The following is a 23317-nucleotide window of genomic DNA, read 5'->3' as shown; positions in this document are numbered from 1 at the left end:
CAAGTGGGTTTTCCTTTGCACAGGTAACATTTTCTCAGTAAGCCTGAAGGGTTTTCTCCGTCTTTGCTGCCACCACCTCGGCTGCACCTGCCTTCCGACTTGGAGGGTGGAGTGGCAGTCTTTGCCGATGACATCTCCATAGTCGTTCGCCTCCGTTGGAAAAAACCTCCCACAAGAACAAGCAGGATACCTCCCTGAGATGCCCCTTCAAGAGCCTCCAAAGTGAGAATGTTACTTCAAAAGCTACTTTTCCCACAGAACAGGGCTTGCTTGTGCTTCACTGCTATCAAGAGAGCTACCGCAAAGCTAGATTCATGTTCTTGTCATCCAGTATCCAAGTGCAACTTCCTGGAATTTTAAAATGTGGTGGATGCACTGACAGCAGCTGTTTAAGAAATGGTGCGCAGCTGCACAAGTGTTCCACGAGACCATCTGGAGGAAAGTACCAAAAATAGATGCGAGCAAGCCCCATGTATCTCAGCAAAATTAAGCATAAAGAAATTGGTGTCCATGCAGTGTCTGATATGCCATAAAAACTCTTTCAAATAACATTTGATAAGAAAACTATTTACCAGTGAAAATATAAGCTTAGACACTATGAACAGTTTACATCATGTAGGTGTTCACTGATATGGAACAGTGGCATTATGACCAGTGGTTCCCCTTAAAGTAGGTTACTCATGGGTTTCCAAATGAGCTCGTGTTTTATGGTGCTGTACAAATAAAAAGTTGTGGGGAGCATATGAAATATCTGTATTAAACTCCACTGCATTAAGTTATCCAATGCATGAAAAATGACCCAGATGCATTTAAAATAAATGCATATTACAATATCACATATAGTATTATAAAATTATTACTATGTGCACAGTCCTGGTATCTATAGACATGGCACTGTGAAGAAAGCCTGGTTCCTAAGCATTTTTACAGATACTTGATAGTGATGCAGTTTGCTATCAGTCAGACCATAATGTCCCTTCAACTTTGGTACATTCAGTGCAAAATATTTTTGGGAGTTTTTTACTCTTATAAAAATAAAAGGCATTTTTCCCTTGAGAGTGCTTAAAGAATAAACACTAGCAGAATGTCTGCTCAAGCATGGAAAGTGACAAAAACAGAAATAACATTTTAGTTTGCTTGTTTCCTGTTTACACTCTAAGAAACATAATATAATGAACCTATAAAAATAAACAGAAGTCACTGTGTTAGGGTTTTTTTCCTGATATGCTGTGATAAATTGCTAGTTTCTTCTTAAAATAGTTTCCATGCAGTATAAAGCATAAAATCAGTCTTATTAAGTTATTAAGTTCATTGTAACAGCTCATCTTTTGTCATACACACCACTGGCAAACACATTTCCACAAACCTCCTTAATGCAAGCGGCTGTTGTTACATCCTTTGTGGCCGACTTTCCTTCCAGTTCGCTTCTGCCCCGGGAACTTGAGCTCTGTGGTGCACGCCACGCAGCCGCTCCTAGTCTTAGGTAAAGCAAGTACTGGATATGCTATTGTAACATATGGCATAAAGTAATGTACCTTCATGAATTCAAAAAAAAAAAAAAAAAGTATTGTATGAGTTTTTGATAATTTACTGGGTAGGTAAGGGGCTGAATGATTTCACATTTTGACTTGAATTTTCTATTCAACAACTTTGATGAAATCCAGTTTTCGGGAGCATGTCAGTTTTGCAGTAGCCAGGTTGATCACAACATGGGATCACGTTTCTTGTTTGCTCAGAACATAAACTTAAGAAGTTTGCCCATCCTGAAAAACCATGGATTGCAAGACTTCGTTTTCCCTGCACATCAGGCACACTCTAGTTTCACTGTAGAGAATTCTGCCACTACCACAATGCTTTTTAATTGCTTCAGAAGCTCTTTCATGGAACCTCATTATTTGAATTGCACCGTGAAACAATTTTCCTCTAGGAAATCCAATACAAACGTTCATTCATTCCTTGAGAAGACAGATCCACAAAAGTCCAATGAGCTGGGCACTGTGGTTTGTGTATCACTCAAGTCCAAAAGTACTTGTCTCTTCAACTGCTGTCAACAGTTTTTCATATAACATAGAGAACGATGGATAAGGGGGAAGGTCCAGACGATTGAAACAAGTGTGAGCCCTGAGGGGGGAAAAAAGAGGAGGTGAAGTAGTACATTATTTAAAAGTTCAAAAGAGAACACACAGACTGGTATGTGCTTGCGTAGAGATGGGCAGATAATGTTGTTTCAGAAGACTTTGTTCTGTCAAATGATGTTTTCCAATTGAACAGGTAGTGAGGTTTAATCTACTTTTTTCTAATTAAAATAAACCAGTAAGAAGCATTTATGAAGGTCTTTAGAAACACACTGACAGCCCAAAAGGCATGGGATAAATTTATCCGTTAAATGTCCATGAGAAAAGAATGATATAACATGGTACATTTCAAATAGTCTGTTCTGAAATCTTGGCTTTAAATGTATCTTCTGAGAAATATTTTCTTCTATACTGATAATACTTGAATACTGTATTTGTAATCATAAAAAAGATATTTCAGTACATTGAATATGCATAAGATATTAGATTTGATGAAATACTAAAAAATACTCTAGATAGACAGAAGACAATCCACAGTAGTAATGGATAGACAAATTAGATGCTCTTCCTTCTACGTTTCCTAGGCATATGGATCGTCTTTCTTGGGAAGTTACTACTTGTCTGATTTACGCTATGTACATATCTGGCCCTGCAAGCCAACAACCTTTAGAATAATACTTTTTGTAATTACACAAAACCATGCATGTACCTCTAGCATACCATCCTGCTTTCTTAAGAGGTCCACCACGTAGTTTACTTCTCAGTTTCCAAAGTCCATCTACCTCATTTTTATGACAGACTTGGAACTGACTCTCAAAACCTCCTCCAGGGAATGAAAAGGGAGATAATAAAGGTTTCTCCTCTTAGTAGAATAATGGAAATCATTGCCTGACCTCAGGGCAGGCTAAGGAGAATACTTTCTAAAACACTATAGTGGATGAGCCTGCTCTAGTGAAATAGATGGCATAACTATTAATGCCATGGGTTCTTGAGGAAGAAATGATGTGAAGAGAAGCTGGAGGAGGCATCTTTTCCACTTTGAAGCTTTGTACCAAAGCCTCACTTTAAACTGATTTTAGAGGATGAAAACCTTTTTGTAGTTTGGCAGGTCTCTGTTGACAAATACTTTATTCTTTTGCAATAAAACACATCACAGAGTTATTTAAATACAATTCTGCAGTGACCTGCCCTTCGTCAGTGTGACCCGTATCAAGTGTAAATATGTAACATAATGTCAACGGAAGGACTGAACAAGCTCTCTCCTCACAGCAAATGCAACTCCTCATTGAATCTAACCACTCCCAGAAATCTGAGTGTCTACAACAGACGTGCAGTGAGCTTTGTCTGAGCCAGAAAGTACTGCCTTCCGTGGGAGCAAATTCATTAATTGCCATTTTAAGTGGCTCTCAGCTCCCAACAATGGGGATGGAACATGGAGTGAAGTGGGTTAATCTGGTTTGTTAAAAACATGAGTCCATTACAAACCCTCATTGAAGGTGAAACACTCACTTAGTTACAGCCTTAGTGTCATAAAAATATCAGGCTGAAGAAATGTATACACAGTACAGAAGGTCACACTATTACTATAAACACAGTCCAAACATCAAATATGCAATCACTTAAAAAAGCACCGAATTTTGCACCCTCCCCAAATACAGTACGTTTAGAAGTACACTGCTAGTACATGCTGTATAGCAGAGAGGGCATTTCCCCACCCTGTATTCCAGGGTAAAATTTCTCCACCCTTCCATCCCTCTAAAGCTGCTGGAAGAAAGCTTTTTTTGTACTCCTCATTTGCCTTTCCAAAAACCTTACAAAGTAGTATCTGTGATATAGATTAAATTATTATTATTGCATTTCCCACACCTAAAAAAAAAAAAATTTCCCTTTTGAGGGAAGAGCCTGGTTTAGACCCAGCAGCAAATGGGCAACTGGAACTCAGTGATCCCTTGAGTTCAGTGTAGAGTGTGGAAGGTCTTAGGCAATTAACAGTCTAACCACATGCTTCTGCTGCATGGGGCTGACAGCCACTCATTAGAACTATGGATCATGCTGTGTGGGCCGTAAAACCACAAATTATAAAAGACGTAGTATATAATTAGCAAGGGATTCATTACAAACTGGTTTAATAGTAAGCCGGCATGTTGTTTACATTTATTAAGAGAACTGAGTTTTATCTTAATTTTGAGGGCAATTTTGAAAATGCAATCACCTACTTTGGAAAACCAAGTCATTAAAAAAGACAAAAACTTAAGATCTTTGTCTTCTGAGGGAATGCATGCCTTTCTCACCCTATCAAGCAACTTTGTAAGTCTTTGAGAAGAAAGGTTTTTTTTTCTCTGGACAGTATTTTCCCATTTCAACATTTCAGACCACGCAGGCACTAATTGTTCATCTTCCTGGACTCACATTTTATGACAATATGAAAAACTGTCTTGGTTCCTGAAGTCTAGATTCCCAATTAATCCCCCCCTCATTTTGATGACAGTAGCAAAATAGAGTGACTTAGGGTTAAAATCCAGCAGTCAGACATAAATACTATTTGCATGTGAATCATCACATGCACGTATATATAATGTACAGCAATGAGCCTGGAACCAATTTCTCAGCATCTAAGTGAATGGAAAGAGTAACAGTCCCTCTGCTGATTTAGTGTAATCTACAACACAGTGCGAAAAAAGGAAGAAGTGGCATCAGGGATAGCAATAGTTAACCTAAACCTGTAATTATCAATCTTTGCAGGGCCTTTTGCATGCTACCGACTCATTAGGGTAAAAAACAGTGATACAAGCTAGGCAACCTGACATGCGCCTCACAGAAATCTCACTATTTTGATTCAGCAGAACTGATTACACAGCAGTCAGAACAGTGGGAACTAGGCAAACATCTAGTGACTACTTTTGTGTTTATATTCACACCTGCTTAGACCACAATCACATACCTAAGTAACTGTATTAGTTACCTTCTGTGTCTCAAAATCAGGAAGAAGAGATGGGGACGGGTGGTATTCTGTGTTTTCAGCAGTGCAGTAGAGGAAGAAACCAAGTTCACTGACTTGTTGAGTCCTAGCTTTTGCCACCCTCACACCAAGTATTATCAAATTTCACAAGCACTCCCACTGAAATCAAAAGGGCAATTTGCAAAGTATAACACTGTTACGAGCGAGTGACGGTGCCTTAACACAAATGCTTTAGTTATCTGAGAATCAGTAAGAGTCACAGAGTCCTAGGGCAGCATTCTCAGCAGATGCAGCAATGTGTTTACACACGCAGGGCTTGTTTGGAAACCTCTTGAAAGTTTGCTACTCGGGGTTGTCGTTAAGGATGTCTTACCTTCAAGCCAGTACTACTTGGTGTTTGCACAGCAGGTCTTTGAAGCTGGTGAGACGCAGGCTGAAGCTACACTGCATGCAGGAACTAGATATGTAAAAATGTAAATACTGCTTTCTGCTTAGGGCTTAGCCCATTTAAGCATAAACATGGAAAATCTCTTTTTTTTTTTTTTTTTTTTTAAATAAGATCAAGGTTCTACATCTGAATGCCAGGAATTGCCAGGTCATGACAACTGTAGATGTCTGTCATACACAGTTGTTTTTATTTTAACAAAACAAGTGTGTTGTCGGTTTATTTCTCACACTTGTATGTTAAAAACTATCCAGACAGACAAAAATCAAATGTTTCCTAACCAAGGGAATCATAAATGAAATTTCAAGGGCATGATACATTCTCCTAAATGTGAAGAGTTGGCATTTCCCCTACACTTGCTGAACACCTTGTGGTAGCAAAGATTCTCGACGTGTTTCTCTATGTTGCGCTACAGGAAGCGGTTTTATTCTGCAGTTTGTTACAACCAGGGCTCTGCATAACCTTTTCAGAGGAAATTCTGAGCATCCTGTTCTGGCATGTCCTGACCTTTTCCACACTGCAAGCTGTGCTTGTTAGCACCTGGAATTCCAGTATTGGAGAATATATGGAAAAACTCCCACAATCTCTTTTCTTACTTAAACTCACAAGAAAATCTTGTATTTCGAAGTAACAAACTATTTTTTAAAGAATCAAAGTTGTTTTTTTTTTAAACAGAATCAAAGCTAGTCCATAAGTCAATCATAATCAAACTATAAAGTAGACTTACCGAGGTACAAGGTATTACTAGGCCCCCATAAGATATTACGAGTTTTTGATTTGAAATTGCAATTCCCAGAATTTGTTTATCTTTAATCCTCAGTTGCCTGGCTCTCATTTGTACTGTAAACTGGCAAGATGGCTTTGTTTAAAGGCCACCTGCTGTGTCTGTGGATTTCACAGTGCCATTTCTGCGTCTTGGACTTTCTCAGTGCGGTTCAAATGGTAGCCTGCAGGCAGGAGCCAACCCAAGAGACGTCTCTGCCTCTGACTTCATGCTGGAGGACAAAGCTAAGGGTTGTTGGTCAGAGAAACTCTCTGTGTGTCTGACAGCCGCCCTGTGTCTAAAAAGAGACTTTGAATGCAAGTTATTCCTGAGGAATCTTGTTTAAGAGGAATGGGCTAGGATTAGGGTTGAATTTCCTCCATGGATCAGCCCAGCCCAAAACTACCACCACAGGCTATAAGCAGCACACTAAAGCTGAGATCTGATTAAGTAGAGTTAGTTCAACCACACTCCCACATACGCTGATCTGTATGTCTAACCACTGCTAACCCATTCTAGAGGCTACAGAATTAGAGAACTGGATGAAAGGAAATCTTCCAGTAACGTATCAGACTGATCACAATATTGAAAAGACTAGAACCTGTCGTTTTTTGTCAATGAAGCGTCCATGCTAGAAGATGTTTCTTGCATCATTCATACGTTATTAGTCTAGTCCTGGTATTGCTACCATGGACCTTTGAAAACAACTCTCTTTCCTGTCTTTACAAAATGGAAAATTTAGAAAAGCGACTTTTTTTTTGTAACCTTCTCATCCTACTCCTCCAAACTTGCCATTCCCCAATTTGAATGCTGCCTCTTGTCTGCAAGGGCTTGTACAACTCAACTCCTGCTTTCATATCTTGGACGCTCATACTGTTCCTTTAGTCTCTTCACGTATTTCAATTGACCCTACTTGTCCTCTTTGAAATCTTCACCTCCTCTTGTCCCTGTACTTCCTCTTAAGTCAAATGACCCCCTCCTCAAAATACACCTCTTCTGCACTTCATAACTTGCCTCTTCCCTATTTGTTAACACTCTTGACATCAGATAGAGCATAAAAATTACATCACTAAACTATACTGTAAAGGCTGTGTGTGTCTAATGCAAAAAATCTGGTATTAGCTTTCACTCAGACGCAGTCACGAGTGCTATTTAATTTCAATTCATATTAATTTTTGCTCCTAAGTGATGAACTGCATGTTTAGGAAGTAAATACTTGCACATTTAATCAAATATCACAAATCAAATTCTAATCAAAATATCATTCTAATATAATTTTCCATGAAAAAAGCATTACAATATGGATGTCAGCCACAGCTACACTGCCTTGTCCATCTTATGAGAACAAAACTGAGCTCAAAGAAAAACAGATGCATCAGACACTGGAACAACGGGGAAGGAAATTTTCATGTAAGGCACAGTATATTTGCATATTCAGTTAAAACTTGTTTATATTTCTCAAACAGCTTATCTGTTATCCTGGTAACTGATATTCTAAAGTATCTCTAGCATTAATGCACACACAGTTTTACCTTGGAAGAGCAGTGATCTTCCCCCACTTCTCTACGCAGAACCTTCTTGGACCATTGCTCCCCCGCAGAGAGGCAAATCCTTCATAAGGTATGCTGGACGTTCCTGTAACAAACTGCCAGCGCAAGCAAAACATCACGGATATTGGATACACAGATGGTGCGGGCTACAAATTTATTCTTATCAGCATACCCACTGAAGTCCAAATGCTTACGTAAAAGCATTCGTAAAACAAGGAAATTTGTAAGGCACAAGTAATAAATGCTACTTTAAATGGAGGATAAGGGAAAACAAACCATTTCCTGATAGGGCTCTATAAAAGACAGTTTATCAGATTAATTGCCTTCAAAGGTTTCTCTTTAGAAGAGTAATTATGCTACATAAATACTATAGAATAAAACACTATTAATATCAAGTTACTTAAAATTAGGCCTAAGTGAGATTCCTCCTACTGTCTTTATTCTGTATTAAGAGGAACTAATAAAAAAGTAATAATGTATGATAATGGCTTCGTGTTATGCCTTTTTGGTTATGTGGATTTCAATATCTTTATAAGATATTGATTATTAAATACTGTAAGAAAAAGACTAAATTCTGAACGTCAGGTAGAATGCCCACTGACATTTGTTGAAATGCTACCTGTTGAGCAGATTTAATTAGAACCTGTTATGAAAAGATCAAACATGGTTTTTGACAGATCAGAGGCTACTTAATTTTTAATGATCTGGATATGATAAAAACTTTTGACTAACAGATGTGATAGGACCATATAAGCAGACATCTCTGGCTCTCCATCAAATGAGATATCCCACACTGCTTTTTACAGACCTTTTTTAAGTATTTAAACAGATAAAAAAAGAAGATCCTTCATCATACTCATATAGGTAACTGTCATGAATGAGTGATTTAGAGGCCGCTTAAAGGGGGGTATAAATGCACCACCACAGTAACTCAATGATCAGATGCAAATTCTGAATTGTTAAAAACAGTGGATTTCATAATAGATCAAGAACATGGTATGGTTTGAGGTGGGGATAACCTGAATTTAGAAAATTTAACTCAATAGTAAACCCACATGTATAAGTATTCCTCTGTTGAGAGGTTTTTGTCCTTCATCAGCAGGACGACTGGATTCTGCAGGCTGACTTAGTGAAAATTGAATTGGACTGATTTTCAGGTTTTCATCGTTATCTTCTAATTTGAGGCACTATAACTTCCAAGTAAGCTTTCTCCTTCCTAAGCTGTACAAATATTATTCAATTTTCTACCTAATGATATAACCAATTACAGAGTTTTCCTTTTCTATCTTTACTAGTCTTAATGTACTTTTAATCAAACAATAGTAAAGGATTATTGACCTCAGATACTTTATCTTAAATGTATTTTTAACTTAGAAAGCTATAAAAATAGCTGTGAGCTTCAGTCACTTAAAATTATTACAGTAAGTCTCTGAGGATTGCAAGGTTATTCCCATTAGGCAGCATCACTATAATTTTTTTATGTCATAAGCCTGGATGGAAATAGTTTAGCATCAATTTTAACATTGCAGACTATTTATATACAGATCAGCTGATTTCTTACCTGTAAAAGTCTTAGTCGTTGTTCATTGTTGAATCTTTCCACAGCAGCCCAGAACCACCGAATTACAATGTGATTGTCATGATAACCTGTTAAAACAAGAGTAGCCTTTATACCTTTAAGTGCTACAAAAGTGATTGAGAGAATAGTTAGTAAGTTTTTCCTAGTTCAGCCCTAGTCACAATAATGCTGTATTTCTTATCCAATTGCAGCAAAAGACAGGAGGTGACAGAAAACTACTCCTGAAATGATTAAAAATCTTAAAGGCAAAGAATTCATGTACTGTGACAAAAAGGGGTGAAATCTCTTTTGCAAGCATTTCTCCCCTTAATCGATCGCTAACAGGAATGCCAGTTCTTGAAATATTTCAATGTTGTGCTTTTTATAAATCTAAAGCTACAAACGATGCTGCAACCATCTCTCTCAAAGTAGTTCCCAAATCTTCCATCGTTCTCAAATTATCTCAACTGCCAGCCTGCAGTCACTGGGATTGCTGCTAATTTCCTGTCGTTTTTGAGAGTGGAAAAGGGGTAGATCCTACTAAGGCTGGTTACCATTTCCATTTGTCTCCGGTGTCTGGGTGGTATCTACTAGCGTGCAGGTGAGCACAGTACTTTCTGTGGAGAAGACTGCTCTGTTATGCTGTCCAGACAAAAATAGTAAGGGAAGAGCTGCATGGGGAAACAATGAAGCAAACTAAAAATGGACAAATTACCTTCTCCTAATGCAAACTTAACCACAGAAATTCAGAAGATACTAAGATGTATCTCATGGGATGGTTCTTTAGTGTCTTAGAAACCAGGTAATTCCAGGCCCTCCAAGACTGCCAGTGAACAATTCAAAATTAAGGTTACCTCCTCTATACTCCGTATTATTTCTCCAATCGCTCAAGTCAATTTCTGCTGTTCCAGCTATAACCAGTTCCAGTTCTCTGGCGTCAAACACAGACACGAGCCTTGCATCAACCACCTGTGAAAGGAAACAAAACGCATAGCAACATTTCTTCATTTATTGGTTTCTGCCTCCCCATGAAAGGCTTGTCTGTTACCAAGACATTTATCAGGTAACATTTCTCTCACAAATGGAAAGAATTAAGGTTTTTTTTTCTTTTTAAAGGCAAATAAATGGACTTCTTTTTCTTACACTGCAGTTCCATTCAGTTTCATTAGAGGATCACAGTGATTGGGAGAGAACTTCACTGGCAAATAATATTGAATTATTTCAGGACAAATTAAGTTCAATACATTCAATTTAATTGTCCATGTTAAAACAGGTAAGAGAGAAATACCTTGAAATACACTCAGTCTACCGTGTTACACTGAGTACGGCACGCACACAAAAAACCTCAAAGGCCCAATGAAGAAACAGATGGGTCACTTCAGCAAGCATTCAGTGCTAATCATACAAATAGTGATCAATAGTATTTTCCAGTTTAAAGACGACACATAACCATAGCGTTTAAGTCAGTGACTAACAATGATTCTCTCCCCCCGCCCCGGCCCAGTATCTGTAAGGGCACTTCTGATTATATACGTATCTGCTTTCTGGGACTCTGTATTTGGGAAATGTATATGAGGAGAAAAATATTTTGAGAGGATAAAGGAATAAAGTAGATTTCATTTTGGAGTTTTTTACCTCATAGAAACCACGAACTAGACTCTCTGTTTGTTGTACAACTCCTCTCTCAATTCTCCATTTCACCATTCTTTCTATATATTCTTTCTTGTTCTTTTCAGTGACTGGGATGTTGGCACCTCCTGGCTTTAATTCCCGTTCTGTGATCTTAGAAAGAAAATGACCAAGTGACAACACAATATTATAAAGATAAAAGAAAGAACTATAATACTTTAAACTTTTAAGTTGAAGTAATTCCTCAAAAGCGCTAGCCAAGACTGACTTTAGCAAACTGGAATACGTGAAATAAGAGAACATACAACAAATCTTTTTTTGGATAAAATCATATTTAAAATCCCATTTAGTCTGAAGAATCTTCATATTTAGTATGAAGAATAAGCTGAGAAGAAGAAACAATCTTTACAGTGATTAAAGTAGTGAAGTGTTCTAAATAATATCATAACAAAGGTGGTTAATACCTTTGAATACTAATTCTGCTGCAATTAAATTCAGGTAAAATACCTCCAGCAGAGCAATCCAAAATTTTGATTTTTCAGATAGTCTCCAGAAAATCATCTTAGCCAGAAAGACATGTTTGACCGGTTACAAATAGTAATTCCTCCTTAGATTTCAACATTGTTTTCATCAACCAGAATTTTATAAAAACAAGTTCAAATCAGCATGGAATGACAATCATTCTTCTGTCCAAATAAATGTTTATCTAGCAGATAAAGGAAATTAAATTAAGGATCTTGCACACCTGCCCAAAAACTTCTTCATTTACAGTAAATGTGAGATCTAGGATATCATGTATATCATTGTCTTTCATCCACTGCAAACTCTGGTGAAACTCCTCGTCGAGATATTCCAGGTCACTCAGGTCACAGAGTCTAACATAAACAAGAAGAAAACACACAAATATAGACGACGGCAGTAGCGTGTGCTCAGTAACTAAACTCAGATAGGACAGTCCTGAAAAACAGACTGAGCATGAGAGCCAAGAGAAAAAGCAATAGAATAAAGACGACACTACTTCAAATCTCTGTTTATTTGCCTAGTAATAGCAGTTAACACAAAATGGTTTTAATATACAAAACTCCAGAATTTATTAATTTGAAGACACATTTCTTTTTAAGCTTATGGTGAGTCTGTCCCATGTTTCCTGTGAAGAATATTTTGGAATTATGAAATACATAGATTGAAGAGACAAAAAATTCAAATCCTAAAAGAAATGTAAGTTTTTATAACAAGCAACTACCATCCTTTTTGCTTATGTGACTACACTACCAGCTCTCTCATCTCTTCGTTGTGCAAAGAGGTCTGTCCAGATACCCTGCTTACCACAGAAATATCTTTTTAGTTTTTGCCATATTTCCCCTTACCTGGTCCTTCTTTTACAAACCCAACCTGTAAGCCAACTGCCCTTGCTGTTTTTAACAGTTACTACTCCAAGCTTTGACCATGTCAGCTGTTAATAATATTTAATACCGTGGTGGCAATTTCTGCCATACTTCTTAACTCCTTAAATCCTGTTCTGTGAAATAGGACACTGGGGCTATTCATTAAGGAAGGTGCTTTTCAGCTGCAGGGTTCCCTGCCTGCTTCTATTCTTGGGTCCGTATAAAGTCAGAAGCAAGCCCTGTACTTTTAGTTGGACGCTCAAGTGTAGTTTAAGTGACATCCTGCAGTAACAGCCCCTACATCAAAGCTGATGGATTGGGCCCAATGTCCCCTCCGCAGAGGTAGTCTGGATGGCTCATCAGTTCTGAGAAAAGAGAAGGTCCAGGGCTTAGATGGGGAAGTTGCATGAATTAGGCTGTGTACAAAGGTGGCCGCCCCATCATTTTTGATTTTACTGTTTAGAGAACCACCAAATTAAACAATTAATTTAATTTGGCAGTCACATCTGGGGTAAGTCCTCATTGTTATTAAAATGGTTCTGTTAGCATTTAGGTACTTTTAAAATATACATGCAATAGGAATGGATGCATTACTTCACACTATCAGACTGTATGGTATTTTATACAAAAAATATCCTTCCAGACTTCTCAAAAACAGCTTTCAAATGGAGGACAAAAAGCGAAGCACCTTAAGTTCATCAGGTCTTAAATTCCAGACGTGCTAAGCAAGTGCAGCTCTCATTTTTTCAGCCAGAACAGGAGAAGTAGTTCTGAAAACGAAGTCTAAAGTATATCAAAGTAAAGCTCCTCAAAATGGAGATTGCCAACAATCAGTCTACCTCTGAGAATGGGTCTTGCAGTCTAAGTTACAAAGTGATTCATATCCTATCCTGTGAGTCATTACAAGACAAATGAATAAGAACTCTATTAATATCTGGAATGAAACCACAGCATTTCATTGTACAACTTCAAATGTAAGAGTTTGTAGAAGCAAGCTGATAACATGGCTAAAACAAAACCTGAGGTTTTCATACTGATCAGAAACAACATCCTGAGTTATTAGATAACTGGCTAATAACCATAAGCAGAAACAAGTAAACTTTTTTTAAAAGTCCTGGATTGAAATGAAATTATTAAATTATGAATAATGGCCCATCTTCTTTGACAATAAAACATCATAATTTATCCATATACAAAATGGCATCGTCCACGGGGAAGGAACCAAACAAAAAAGGAGACAGAATAATTCTACTCACATTCGGAGGAGGGCTTTATAAAAGGGTCGTGTAAAAAAGGCATCTAGCAAATACTGATGTATCAGAGCAAGACCAAGAATTCGACCACTAAACCTGAACCTGGAAGAGAAAGGGTTACAATTGTTAGACTGAAACTTCGTGGTTTGTACACTGCTCTGTCATCAAAACTTACATATATTTCCAAACAACATTTTAAAATCAGATAGCTATGTCTAAATTGTGGTATTTTTGTTTTTTTTTCTTGCGTTTCTCTTACATTCTCAGAAAGGCACAGAAAAAATGCAAGTCTGCAGGGTGTGGAAAATCCCTCAGATACCTAAGTGGCAACTTCTCAAAAATGTCAAATCCGTATTAACCCAAGCAACCCCTGCCAGACTAGCCTCTTTATAAAAGCGTATCTTCCAAAATGATAGCCACCATTTATTTTCTTTACGCACCCCATATAGGATTAACTTGTTCTCATGTTACTGGGAGGCCAAAGGTTCTTCTACCCTTTCCCAGCCTGACAGTTCTTGCTGTCTGTCTTTTCTGCTTACAGTGGCTCCTTGCTCCCTCTTCTGACTGGCGATTATGGGGTTCTATAGTTTCACAAACAGTGGCTGGAAGCATTTTTATGTATCACAGTGCTCTCCAGCCCTATGTCAATGGGATCTAAATGATCTCCTTCTCTACCCTCTCTCTTTCGTCCCCTATTATCTTCATTTTGTTGGGTGGGTAAGGAGGGTTGGGGGAGAGGGAGTGAGTTTGACAGATTTGAGATCAGATGGCAGCAACTTTGAAATAGTAGGGTCTTTGCAAATATTCCCATGGGAATAAAAATCCATTGTGAAAAATCCTCCACATCTCTGGAACTAGATTTAAGTCTAGTGTTCTTTTTCAAAGAAAATAATGTTTCTTAAACCTTCTGTTTATGCACCCTCAGCAACACTTTTCTTGGAAAGATTAGGGCTTTATTATACCTGCTGTACACAGGGTTTGCAAGATGAGGATGGGACATGCAGAACCCTCTCCTTCCATGCATAACTGCTTGTCACAGCTGCATTTTCTGAATTCCCCCTGAGGCTGTACAAGACCAGTGCTGTCACTGGCACCAGTCCTCCCAGAAAGAGAGGGGGTCATGCCTCCCTCGCCTCCAGGGTCTCTGGTCCGGCACTGCAGAAGCTAGGGATGAATACAAAATGTTGGCAGAAGCTGCACTGAACGTAAGGTTTTTTCTCCCCTTTTTGCCAGACTGTTCTGCTTTTCCAATATAGCATATGCCATTTATTGTTGCAGTATTGGAGTTCAACAGGTAGGTTGCTTCAACTAACCAAACTGGCTGCAGCCAGCCATTTAAATTTCTATTAATTTTTAAAACTAGTAATGAGATTCCTTTCTGATATTAATTCTTCATAACTGGCTTCCAATAAATAAGAACGCAGTACGTATCTGATCTACACAGATGTCATTCCAATGTTACTGTAATCTACCTACACAACAGAATTCTCTGTTAATATTCACAGCACAGCTTCACAGACTTATGGTGATGCCATAGCTTAAATCAACTGAGGATGATTTAAACTGGTTTATAATTGTGAAAATGGGATTATGTAAAAATCCTTGATAACTATTTTAGAAGTATGTGTGTATGTACAGACTTTGCTTAAGAGCTATGTAGTCAGCAGTCTTCCCCTCGCCCCCAATTAAGATACCTCCATAGATTTCATTCCAACAGATATATTGGGTTTTTAACACTGAGGAGACCTCTGTACTCTTTAGGAAGACTCAAACAAATTACACACAGTAATACCTGTTTGAAATCTCCCTTAATCTCCTTGGTTGACAAAAAGCCAATGTTTCATTCATTTTTTTTTTTAATGCACAAGAGGCTAATATTGCTTTCATGAAATGACTGCTAATGTACAAGAAACGCAGAGTCGTGTTGTGAGATAATCCCATGGTACAAGTTCCAAATCATAGTTTTGCTGACCTTGTGAGAAATAAGAACATGTAAAACCACAAGAGAAAACAAAATCAGGAAACTCTAAAGAAATGCAATTATTTTGCTGCTGGTTAAAAAGATCAGATTCTGTGTTACATGTCTGAGCAGATATGAGCAGCTGTCTACAAGTGGGAACAACAGAAAACATATCTGAAAAACAAAAAGAAAAATAATTCTTACCACTCATGGTGATTGTCTACAAAAGCAGACATGGGACTTATTTGTACTGTATAGGTATCGTTGGCTGAATATTCAAACAAACCATAATACGGATTGAAGAGCTCTCTAGACACCAGGAAAAAAAACTCTCTTGAAGGTCCACTGTAGTCCAACCTTTAAAGAGAAACTTGACGTTACTATAAAGTGTTCATTGTGTGCAAAGAAACGCTCTTTTGAATCTACATTCCTTACACTATATTTTAATTAAAATTTCCTAAGATTTTAACCAGAACCCTTATCCTGCAGATTGCTTAATGCCAAGGTATGTGAAGTCCTTGTGGGGCTATTCTGAAATGGAATGGCTTGGAGGACTGGAATGAAGTGCTCTATGTGGGCTGCTCTCATCAAAAATTTTGGCTCCAGCTGTAATGGCCTCTTTGCCACAGGAATATTACCAAATAATTGGGGGCGGGGGGAAGAAGGAAACATGAAAAGAGCCAACATTAGACCTATCTGCATCTGACAAATTAAGAATGAAAACGAACAATGGTCATATTTTGTCTTTGCAGACTTGCAACAATAGGACAATTTGAAGGATAATATTTCTGTTTTCCCTAGCAATATGATCTGAGATTACTTCAGTGATTTATCTTTCTTGGTCTAAATTTTCTTGTCTGTCTTCCAAACTTGAGTGCATTTAAATGTCTTTTGGAGAGTGCATTTCCTTTGGTTTTTTTTTGCTATTTCAAGATTCCAGTACTAATGAACAAGGAATCTAAATAACCCCTTCTTCCTGCATCATAAACAAACTCATTGCTGACAAAGCAGTGAGACTGAATTTTGACATTATGCTGCAGGTCACCAGTGAAATGAGTTAAGTATAAAGTTAATGCTCTGGTGGAGTTGGAAAACAGAAAACTCAGGACTTTCCTGTAGGGAACAAAGATTATTATAATCCTAACAAATAGATATAAAGATATATCTTCTATAGATTAAAGATTTCATACTTGACTTTTAAGAAGGTCTTGCTTTAGTACTAAGACAATGCACAGACAGAAGTATCACAGAGAAGGTCAGCTTTCACATAGGACTTCTGCTACTAATGTTTTGGCTCACGAACTTTTACAGAAGACAAACACAGATGAGAGTTGTTTTTGAGGATGAAGTTGTCAGGAAAGTAAAAGCTAGGTACCAGGAGAAAGCCTCTTTCCTCTGTTGAATAAAAAACGTTTTCCCTTCAGTCATTTGGAAGCACTTCGCTTCTGTTAAGCTTCAGAAGTGAAGTACTGAAACAGATCCTTACCCTGGCAAGAAGGGCAGATTCCATCCTCAAATTGCAGAAAAAAAACCAAAATGGTTTGATATCATGGACAACTGTTGGATCTTAATCTTGGCACAAATACCAGGATCAAGTAAAGGGTCATCTGGAAGACTCTTGCAAACTTCTGGGATAATCAGACTCACTATGAAATCTTAAGACTGAAGAGAAACTGTGTGCTTGACTACCAGCCATTTCATACAGCTCCTTTTGTATGCAGAGTTACTGTGAGTCATGTTAAATAAATCAATCATGAGAGTCCTGCACTGCCAGTCAGATTTATCCCACAATTAAAGGCTTGGCACAAGGGTGAGAAAACTTCATAGAAGAGGTATGCAACCACACAACAGCTGCAACTGTGGGGCATTTGGGTATTCAGGACTAGAGTAGTATGTTGTTGGCAACATGACTCATGTCTCCTAGGAAGCACCATTAATACTTCAGATTTACCACTCATAAATGCAAAGCAGCTTCTGCTAATAGTTAATAGAACTTAGGGAAAATAACTTCAAGGAACCATATTCTTTGTATCAAAATTTTCTTCATTTATCACTACATGAAGTATGAATGTTAAAACATTGAACTAGCATCACAATTGCATGACTGTAGAAATTGAAGGTTCAAGGAAGATACCAAACGTTATGAGACTTTTGATAAAAATCATATAAACAGCAGTAACTATGTCTGAGTTGCCTCACTTACTAATTTATACACTAATAAATCAATAGTTACTAAAATGTTTTAATTTGTGAGGATTTCATTACCCATTACTTTAAGATTTACACCTCTTCACTGAGAGGAAAAAAAATGCAAGAGCAAACTCCCACTTAAAAACTTAAAAAAGGAGAAGGAGGAGCAAATAGGAAACAATTCACTTCCAGTATTCCTTCTCCTCATCGTCCTCCTCTCCTCCATCCTGACCTGTCTTTCTACACCTACCCAAATGAATAGTTTGATGTGATACATATCCTTGCACCATCTCTGATGAAACAATACTGTTTGCACACATCCTTTCTTCATTCAAAACACAGATTTGTAAATAGAGAATTGATGTCATTTTAATTTGACTTTGCTCTTAATTAACTCATTCTTTTCCATTAAGAAGAGAGTCTTGTGTAAAGCTGGATATAATGGAAACAGGATGTGTCAGCCCCATTTCCAGGTCACTCTTCATCTTGCTGTACTGAGTGATGAAATGCAAAAGCCTGACATCGGATGAAAGGAGACAGTCTATCTGGATCAATCTCTATCTCACGTATGATTTTAAAATTTTCCTCTTCATTTTAAAATCTGAGTCGAGGTTGTAGCTGTGAAAGTAAAGGCTGGTAGGGCTGTGTAAGACAGGCCTCGTTCCTGCATCCCCACCCTGCTCTGTCAATATAGCGTAATCTCATCCTGCACCAGCCTTGTCATTCCAGTTCTGAGTTTCTCCTCAGACAGCATGGTGATATTATTTATATGAACAAGTCCACACTTGGCTCTCAGCTGTCAACATTTTTTATTTTAAGACTTCAGTGAGTCCTTGTTAACACTAAGCACTTCAGGGTGAACTTTAAACAAACAACAGGATTTAGGGGTTTTCAAAGACAGATTAATTTTATCTAATCTTGTATGAGATGTTTCTATTACAACTTAGCTATTTTAAAGACTCACACATCGCATGGCAGTAATGCACACTACAGCACTCCAAGAGCTGTGTGCTGCAGTTTCCTAAATATCAAATTTTGAATGTATTTACAAATACATTCATGAAATATATAAATAAAAATATTTGTGCCTAAAGCAGTAGGCTTTAAGATCTGACAATGGGGGCACAAATCAAGAGACGAAAGAGGCAAATAGCACATTATTCCAGTTTCACTTGCAAAGAAAATCTAACCACATCTTGCTTTGCAATGCACGTCTCGCAACCTGTAACATGTTAGACTTTCATTAGACACAGACTGAGCCATCTCTGAAGTGACTTTGAAATGTCAGGAATATTTGTGTTTATGTGACAACTGGCAACAGCCTAGTTGCTTTTATTTGTGACGCAGGCCCTGGCCTGGGGAGGCAGTGAGCACCTTCTGCAGCACTGGGGGCTTTCAGCTCCCATTGCCTCAGACCGGAGTCGAATTAAGGACTGAGCCTCTAGCCTACTCTTGAAGCACCCTCCCTCCAACAAGCGGCAGCTGTCTTTTAACAAGCACTGGAGATATGTCAGCATTGACAGACAAGAAATATGAATAACACGAGAAAGTTGCTTGTTTTTTCTTTGCTTTCCCAGCGACAGTCTGAAACATGCACCAACTATTGTGAAAATTCATGCATTACTTCTCCAAAGGCAGGATATGTTACATTTCACAATGCCTAAAAAGTCATCTTGAACAGCTGTATGTTCTAGGCTTATGTATGTGGCATTTCCTGACTCTAATCCTTCCTCTTTTCACTCTAGACCACAAGAAGTTTGGTGAAACAGCAGCTGCAAGACACTGAGTTTTGAGATCACATTTACTTCCCTGTTCTACTCACCCTTCTTCCCCAACAAACGTGACATAGAGTTTATTTCTCTGCAGGTCTTTTCTTGAGTAGCCCATGATCTGGTTAAAGGCATCTTCTAGCAAGTGATCTCTCCTGATGATTAATCTGAAGAGCAAAATAATTTTGAAACAGCAATTTGTGAACATGAACCACAGTTGGAAACACCTATTTACACTGCAAGGTAACAGGGTGACTTCATAGAGATACACATTTCTGTTGGATAATTTGATCCAGATCAGGCAGCTTCTGTCTGTTAGTCTATCTCCCTCAAGGATCGACTTTAGATTTCAATAAAATGTCTCTCATACAAAGAAGCGTAGTTTTATTTTTTCTACCCTGGTTCTTCCTTAAATTAAAGGCTTCAATGGGAAAGGTCCTGAAGTGGGCATTTTCATTAAGTTTAAAACCCTTTTGTAGGGCTGGGCCTCTAAATCAGTCTTACTGTAAGCAAGAATCTACCCTTTTATGTTAGATGTAAAAATCAATCTCTTAACAAGGAAAAAGATAAAACTGTGGGAAAGTCACTGAATAGTAACTCCAGAATCACACATCCCTACATTATCCCCAGTGTAAGTGTGACGGGACAAAAAGTCTAGAAGGAATGGCAATTGTTTGTCCAAAACCAGACTGAAGCATCACATGTGAAAACATAATGTACCTTCTAAAAGAAAAATCGTGAAAGTGAGGAAGTGTCATAAGGATCTAAACTAAGAGGTGAAAGAATCCTCCCTACTTAAACATTTTATCTTCTGCCAAAAAACTTGTTTAATTAGTTTCCTGAAACTTAGCTTGCTCTATATTCAAATACTGCCTTATGTGTGCGTTTGATCAGTCAGTCAGACTGAAGCTGGGAGCTGCTGCTGCCTGCAGAGAGGCAGCTTACCCCTCCACACAGCCTCTTGCAAAGCCCTTGCTGGCCTTACTACTTGTGCAGCCATCAGTCAGCGATTGCACTGGACTATCCTGCAGAGGACACAGGAGCGGAGAGGCCAGGAATTGGAAAGGTACCTGGACAACAAGAGGACCCAGGCAGTATGCAAGTTGTGCTGAGGTCCTGGTTTGGGGGAAGAAAAAAAAAAAAGAGCAGGTCAGTGTATGCCTGGGAAAGGAACCCAGAGAAGACTTCTGCTCAAAATCAAGCTGTTGTTCTGCTTAAAAATCCACAGTGTGATGGCAAATAGGTCAGGAAAAAAAGGTGCAAGAAATGTAATGGATCTTACAGGCAGCAAATGCCATCCTCTTCTACCAGCTATTTGCCCAAGCATTCATGACAAAACTTTCATAGATTAAGCCTTAAGTGTTTATGATTTCATTACGTTATAGGCAGACAATGTCCAACCCCTGCCTCTTAAGACTGTCTAAACAATACCATTTCAGTTGTGGAAGACTTTTAACAAGCTCACAAAAATGAAGTCCGAGCTCTGCACAAATTCCTGCAAAATGTGAGAAGTGACTGGCTGGGGGAAATTAAGGGGGGGAGGGGGGAACTGAACAAAAAACCTACCCCCCTACTCTAATAGAAAAAGTGCTTAAAAAAAGTTCTAGTCCCTCATGGCTACTATGAGAGTATCAAACTCAGAGTTTGATAGCTGGCACAAGACTTGGTAATTTACCAAATTATGAAAGTATCTTATGATCCTTAATATAACCATATGTAATCACACCATTACCAAATAAATGAAGGAAGACCTCACTCCAAGCACTCTAGCATTCAGAGTGCTAAAGTAAAAATATTAGCAGATTTTTAAGGTGATCCTTAGAATTTAGTAACATTTAATTTTATGAGTCCTCTTTACTAAGGAGGACTGTGATATCAATACAGGCAATGATATACAAAAGATAAGCCTATCTAGTTTTTTCAATGGAAAAAGACATGAGAAAATGTAACTGTTTATATCATAGCAATTGCTACAATGGAAGAATTCAGATGCCTCCTGTTCTGCATGCCTCTTCCCAAAGCGCTTTTTGGCACTGTATTGGTAATATTATTTGCATGAAAATATAGTTAGAGGAAACATAGAAAAGAAGCGCTCAGAACTTGCTGTATCCTCTGCTATGAATCACATGCTGGCACTAAGTCTTTTATGACAGGCTTTATGTTTCCAGAAGTGCAAGGGTAACCATAACATCTGCATTCCTTCTAATGGGAAGAAGTTTGTAGATGTGCAAGGCAAGGCAAGCTGCTTCAGAAACAGATCCAGTTTCATGAGATTCTTCAACATACTTCAACTTCCCTGGGCCTTGTCCATATCCTTTAGTCTCCAACTTCCTGTAAAAGTTCCTCAGCTTGGCTTCAAAATCTCTTTTGTAAGGAGCTGGAGCTCGGGCATTGGCACGCTGAGTACCTGCAGGAAGCAATAAGCAAAGAATGAGCTGTAGCGACATGAACTGATTAATGTCCCATCCTCTACTGAAAAGACTCCTTAATAGCACGGTATGTGTTTGGTTTAGTCACCTTTATAAAGAGTAAAAGCTGCGTATCTTCAAATCTGCTCTGCATCCAAGACTTTTTGGTTGCTCATTTCCAATAGTATCATCTTTCTAAAGTAAGTCTTAAAAGAGCAAATCCAGGTCAATGCAAAAGATGGATTAAAAAAACAGCACAATCAACTGGAAAGACTTAACTTTTGTTTGTCAAGTACACTTTATGTCTAACCTTTAAAATAGCTCATGCAATAAATGCTCTGCTCTGTTCTGGCTTTAATATTATCAGGAAAAACAAGAACTCAGAAATGAAGCATAAACAGACTGTACTCTGCTGGTGCCCCTGTTGAATACATCAAGCTGAAGAAGGAAGACTTTCGGAAATTCCCTAGCAGAAGTTTTTCCTTGAGGAAGTACAAGGAAGAAAAATATTGGAAGAATGGAAAGACTACCAAATTTAAGTTTGTGGAACTTTTCACGTGTGACTGCAGGAACATACATGATGGTCATCTAAGTGAATTTATTTTTGATAAACTGTTTTTAAGGGTCAATTTCTTAAAAGCAGGGAGAGATGAGATCTGTATGCCAAAAAAATGGCATACCCCCACATCTGCATGTACAAGTCTAATATATACAAATTAGGTGTTTAGTTTGATCTATTCTGAATATTACAACCATTAGAACTTCCACTGCCTCCCTGGATAAATTACTTCAATTGATTTGATGGCAAGACAGTGTGCCAAAGAAGCAGTTAATCCTAGCCCTTTTACGTTCATCTTCTCACCCCTAGTTTTTATAACATTAAATTCCTCCCCTGCATGGCTGTGTAGACATCCCCCTCAAAAACTCAGAGGACATTTAAAATTTCTCATGCCCTATAGTATACATAGGTTGCCAACTACTTATCTGCAACTGGTGGTCATCTAACAGGCCCATAATGCACTGGAAATACAAATGAACAGTTTCGAAGCATGTATACGTAGACTTCTGTCTTTTAAGTGACAATCAGTTCCTTATGTGAGTTTTCTTTTGGCTCCCTGTATGAAACTAAGCCAATACAGAAACATTTATTGGTACTATGAGTGAAGGCATGGGAACGTAACATTTCAGGTTACGGAAGAGAGAGAACGTGTATCTGTTCAGCCTGTGGGCAGAGACCGAGGGAAAAGAGAGCAGCTTGCTTAGCCACAGAGCATATGGGTCTGACGAAAAAGGCGACGAGCACATCCTGCGGAAGTGGCTGCTGGAAGAAGCTGCAGAGTTGATCTCTCTGCAGAGATCAGAGAGAGAACAAG

At 38.2% G+C, this 23317-nt stretch overlaps 1 protein-coding gene across 1 annotated transcript in view; it reads right to left on the bottom strand.

Moving 5' to 3' along the window:
* Positions 1-1884: 1884 nt before the first annotated feature.
* HECW2 (HECT, C2 and WW domain containing E3 ubiquitin protein ligase 2) overlaps positions 1885-23317 on the bottom strand; it is a 167137-nt gene continuing 145704 nt past the window's right edge. Inside the window, exons 20-29 of the mRNA XM_075153622.1 lie at positions 21823-21943; positions 19590-19703; positions 15782-15934; positions 13621-13719; positions 11725-11854; positions 10986-11132; positions 10205-10319; positions 9354-9439; positions 7775-7887; positions 1885-2121 (exon numbers count right to left, since the gene is read on the bottom strand). Of these exons, the coding sequence (XP_075009723.1) occupies positions 2010-2121; positions 7775-7887; positions 9354-9439; positions 10205-10319; positions 10986-11132; positions 11725-11854; positions 13621-13719; positions 15782-15934; positions 19590-19703; positions 21823-21943 (1190 nt within the window). The 3' untranslated portion in view covers positions 1885-2009. The remainder of the gene's footprint in view (positions 2122-7774; positions 7888-9353; positions 9440-10204; positions 10320-10985; positions 11133-11724; positions 11855-13620; positions 13720-15781; positions 15935-19589; positions 19704-21822; positions 21944-23317) is intronic.

Source organism: Calonectris borealis, chromosome 6, assembly GCF_964195595.1.
Source record: "Calonectris borealis chromosome 6, bCalBor7.hap1.2, whole genome shotgun sequence".
NCBI classification, from domain to species: domain Eukaryota; kingdom Metazoa; phylum Chordata; class Aves; order Procellariiformes; family Procellariidae; genus Calonectris; species Calonectris borealis.
The sequence above is the reverse complement of the archived record's forward strand: the minus strand, read 5'-3'. Positions and strand labels throughout refer to the sequence as shown.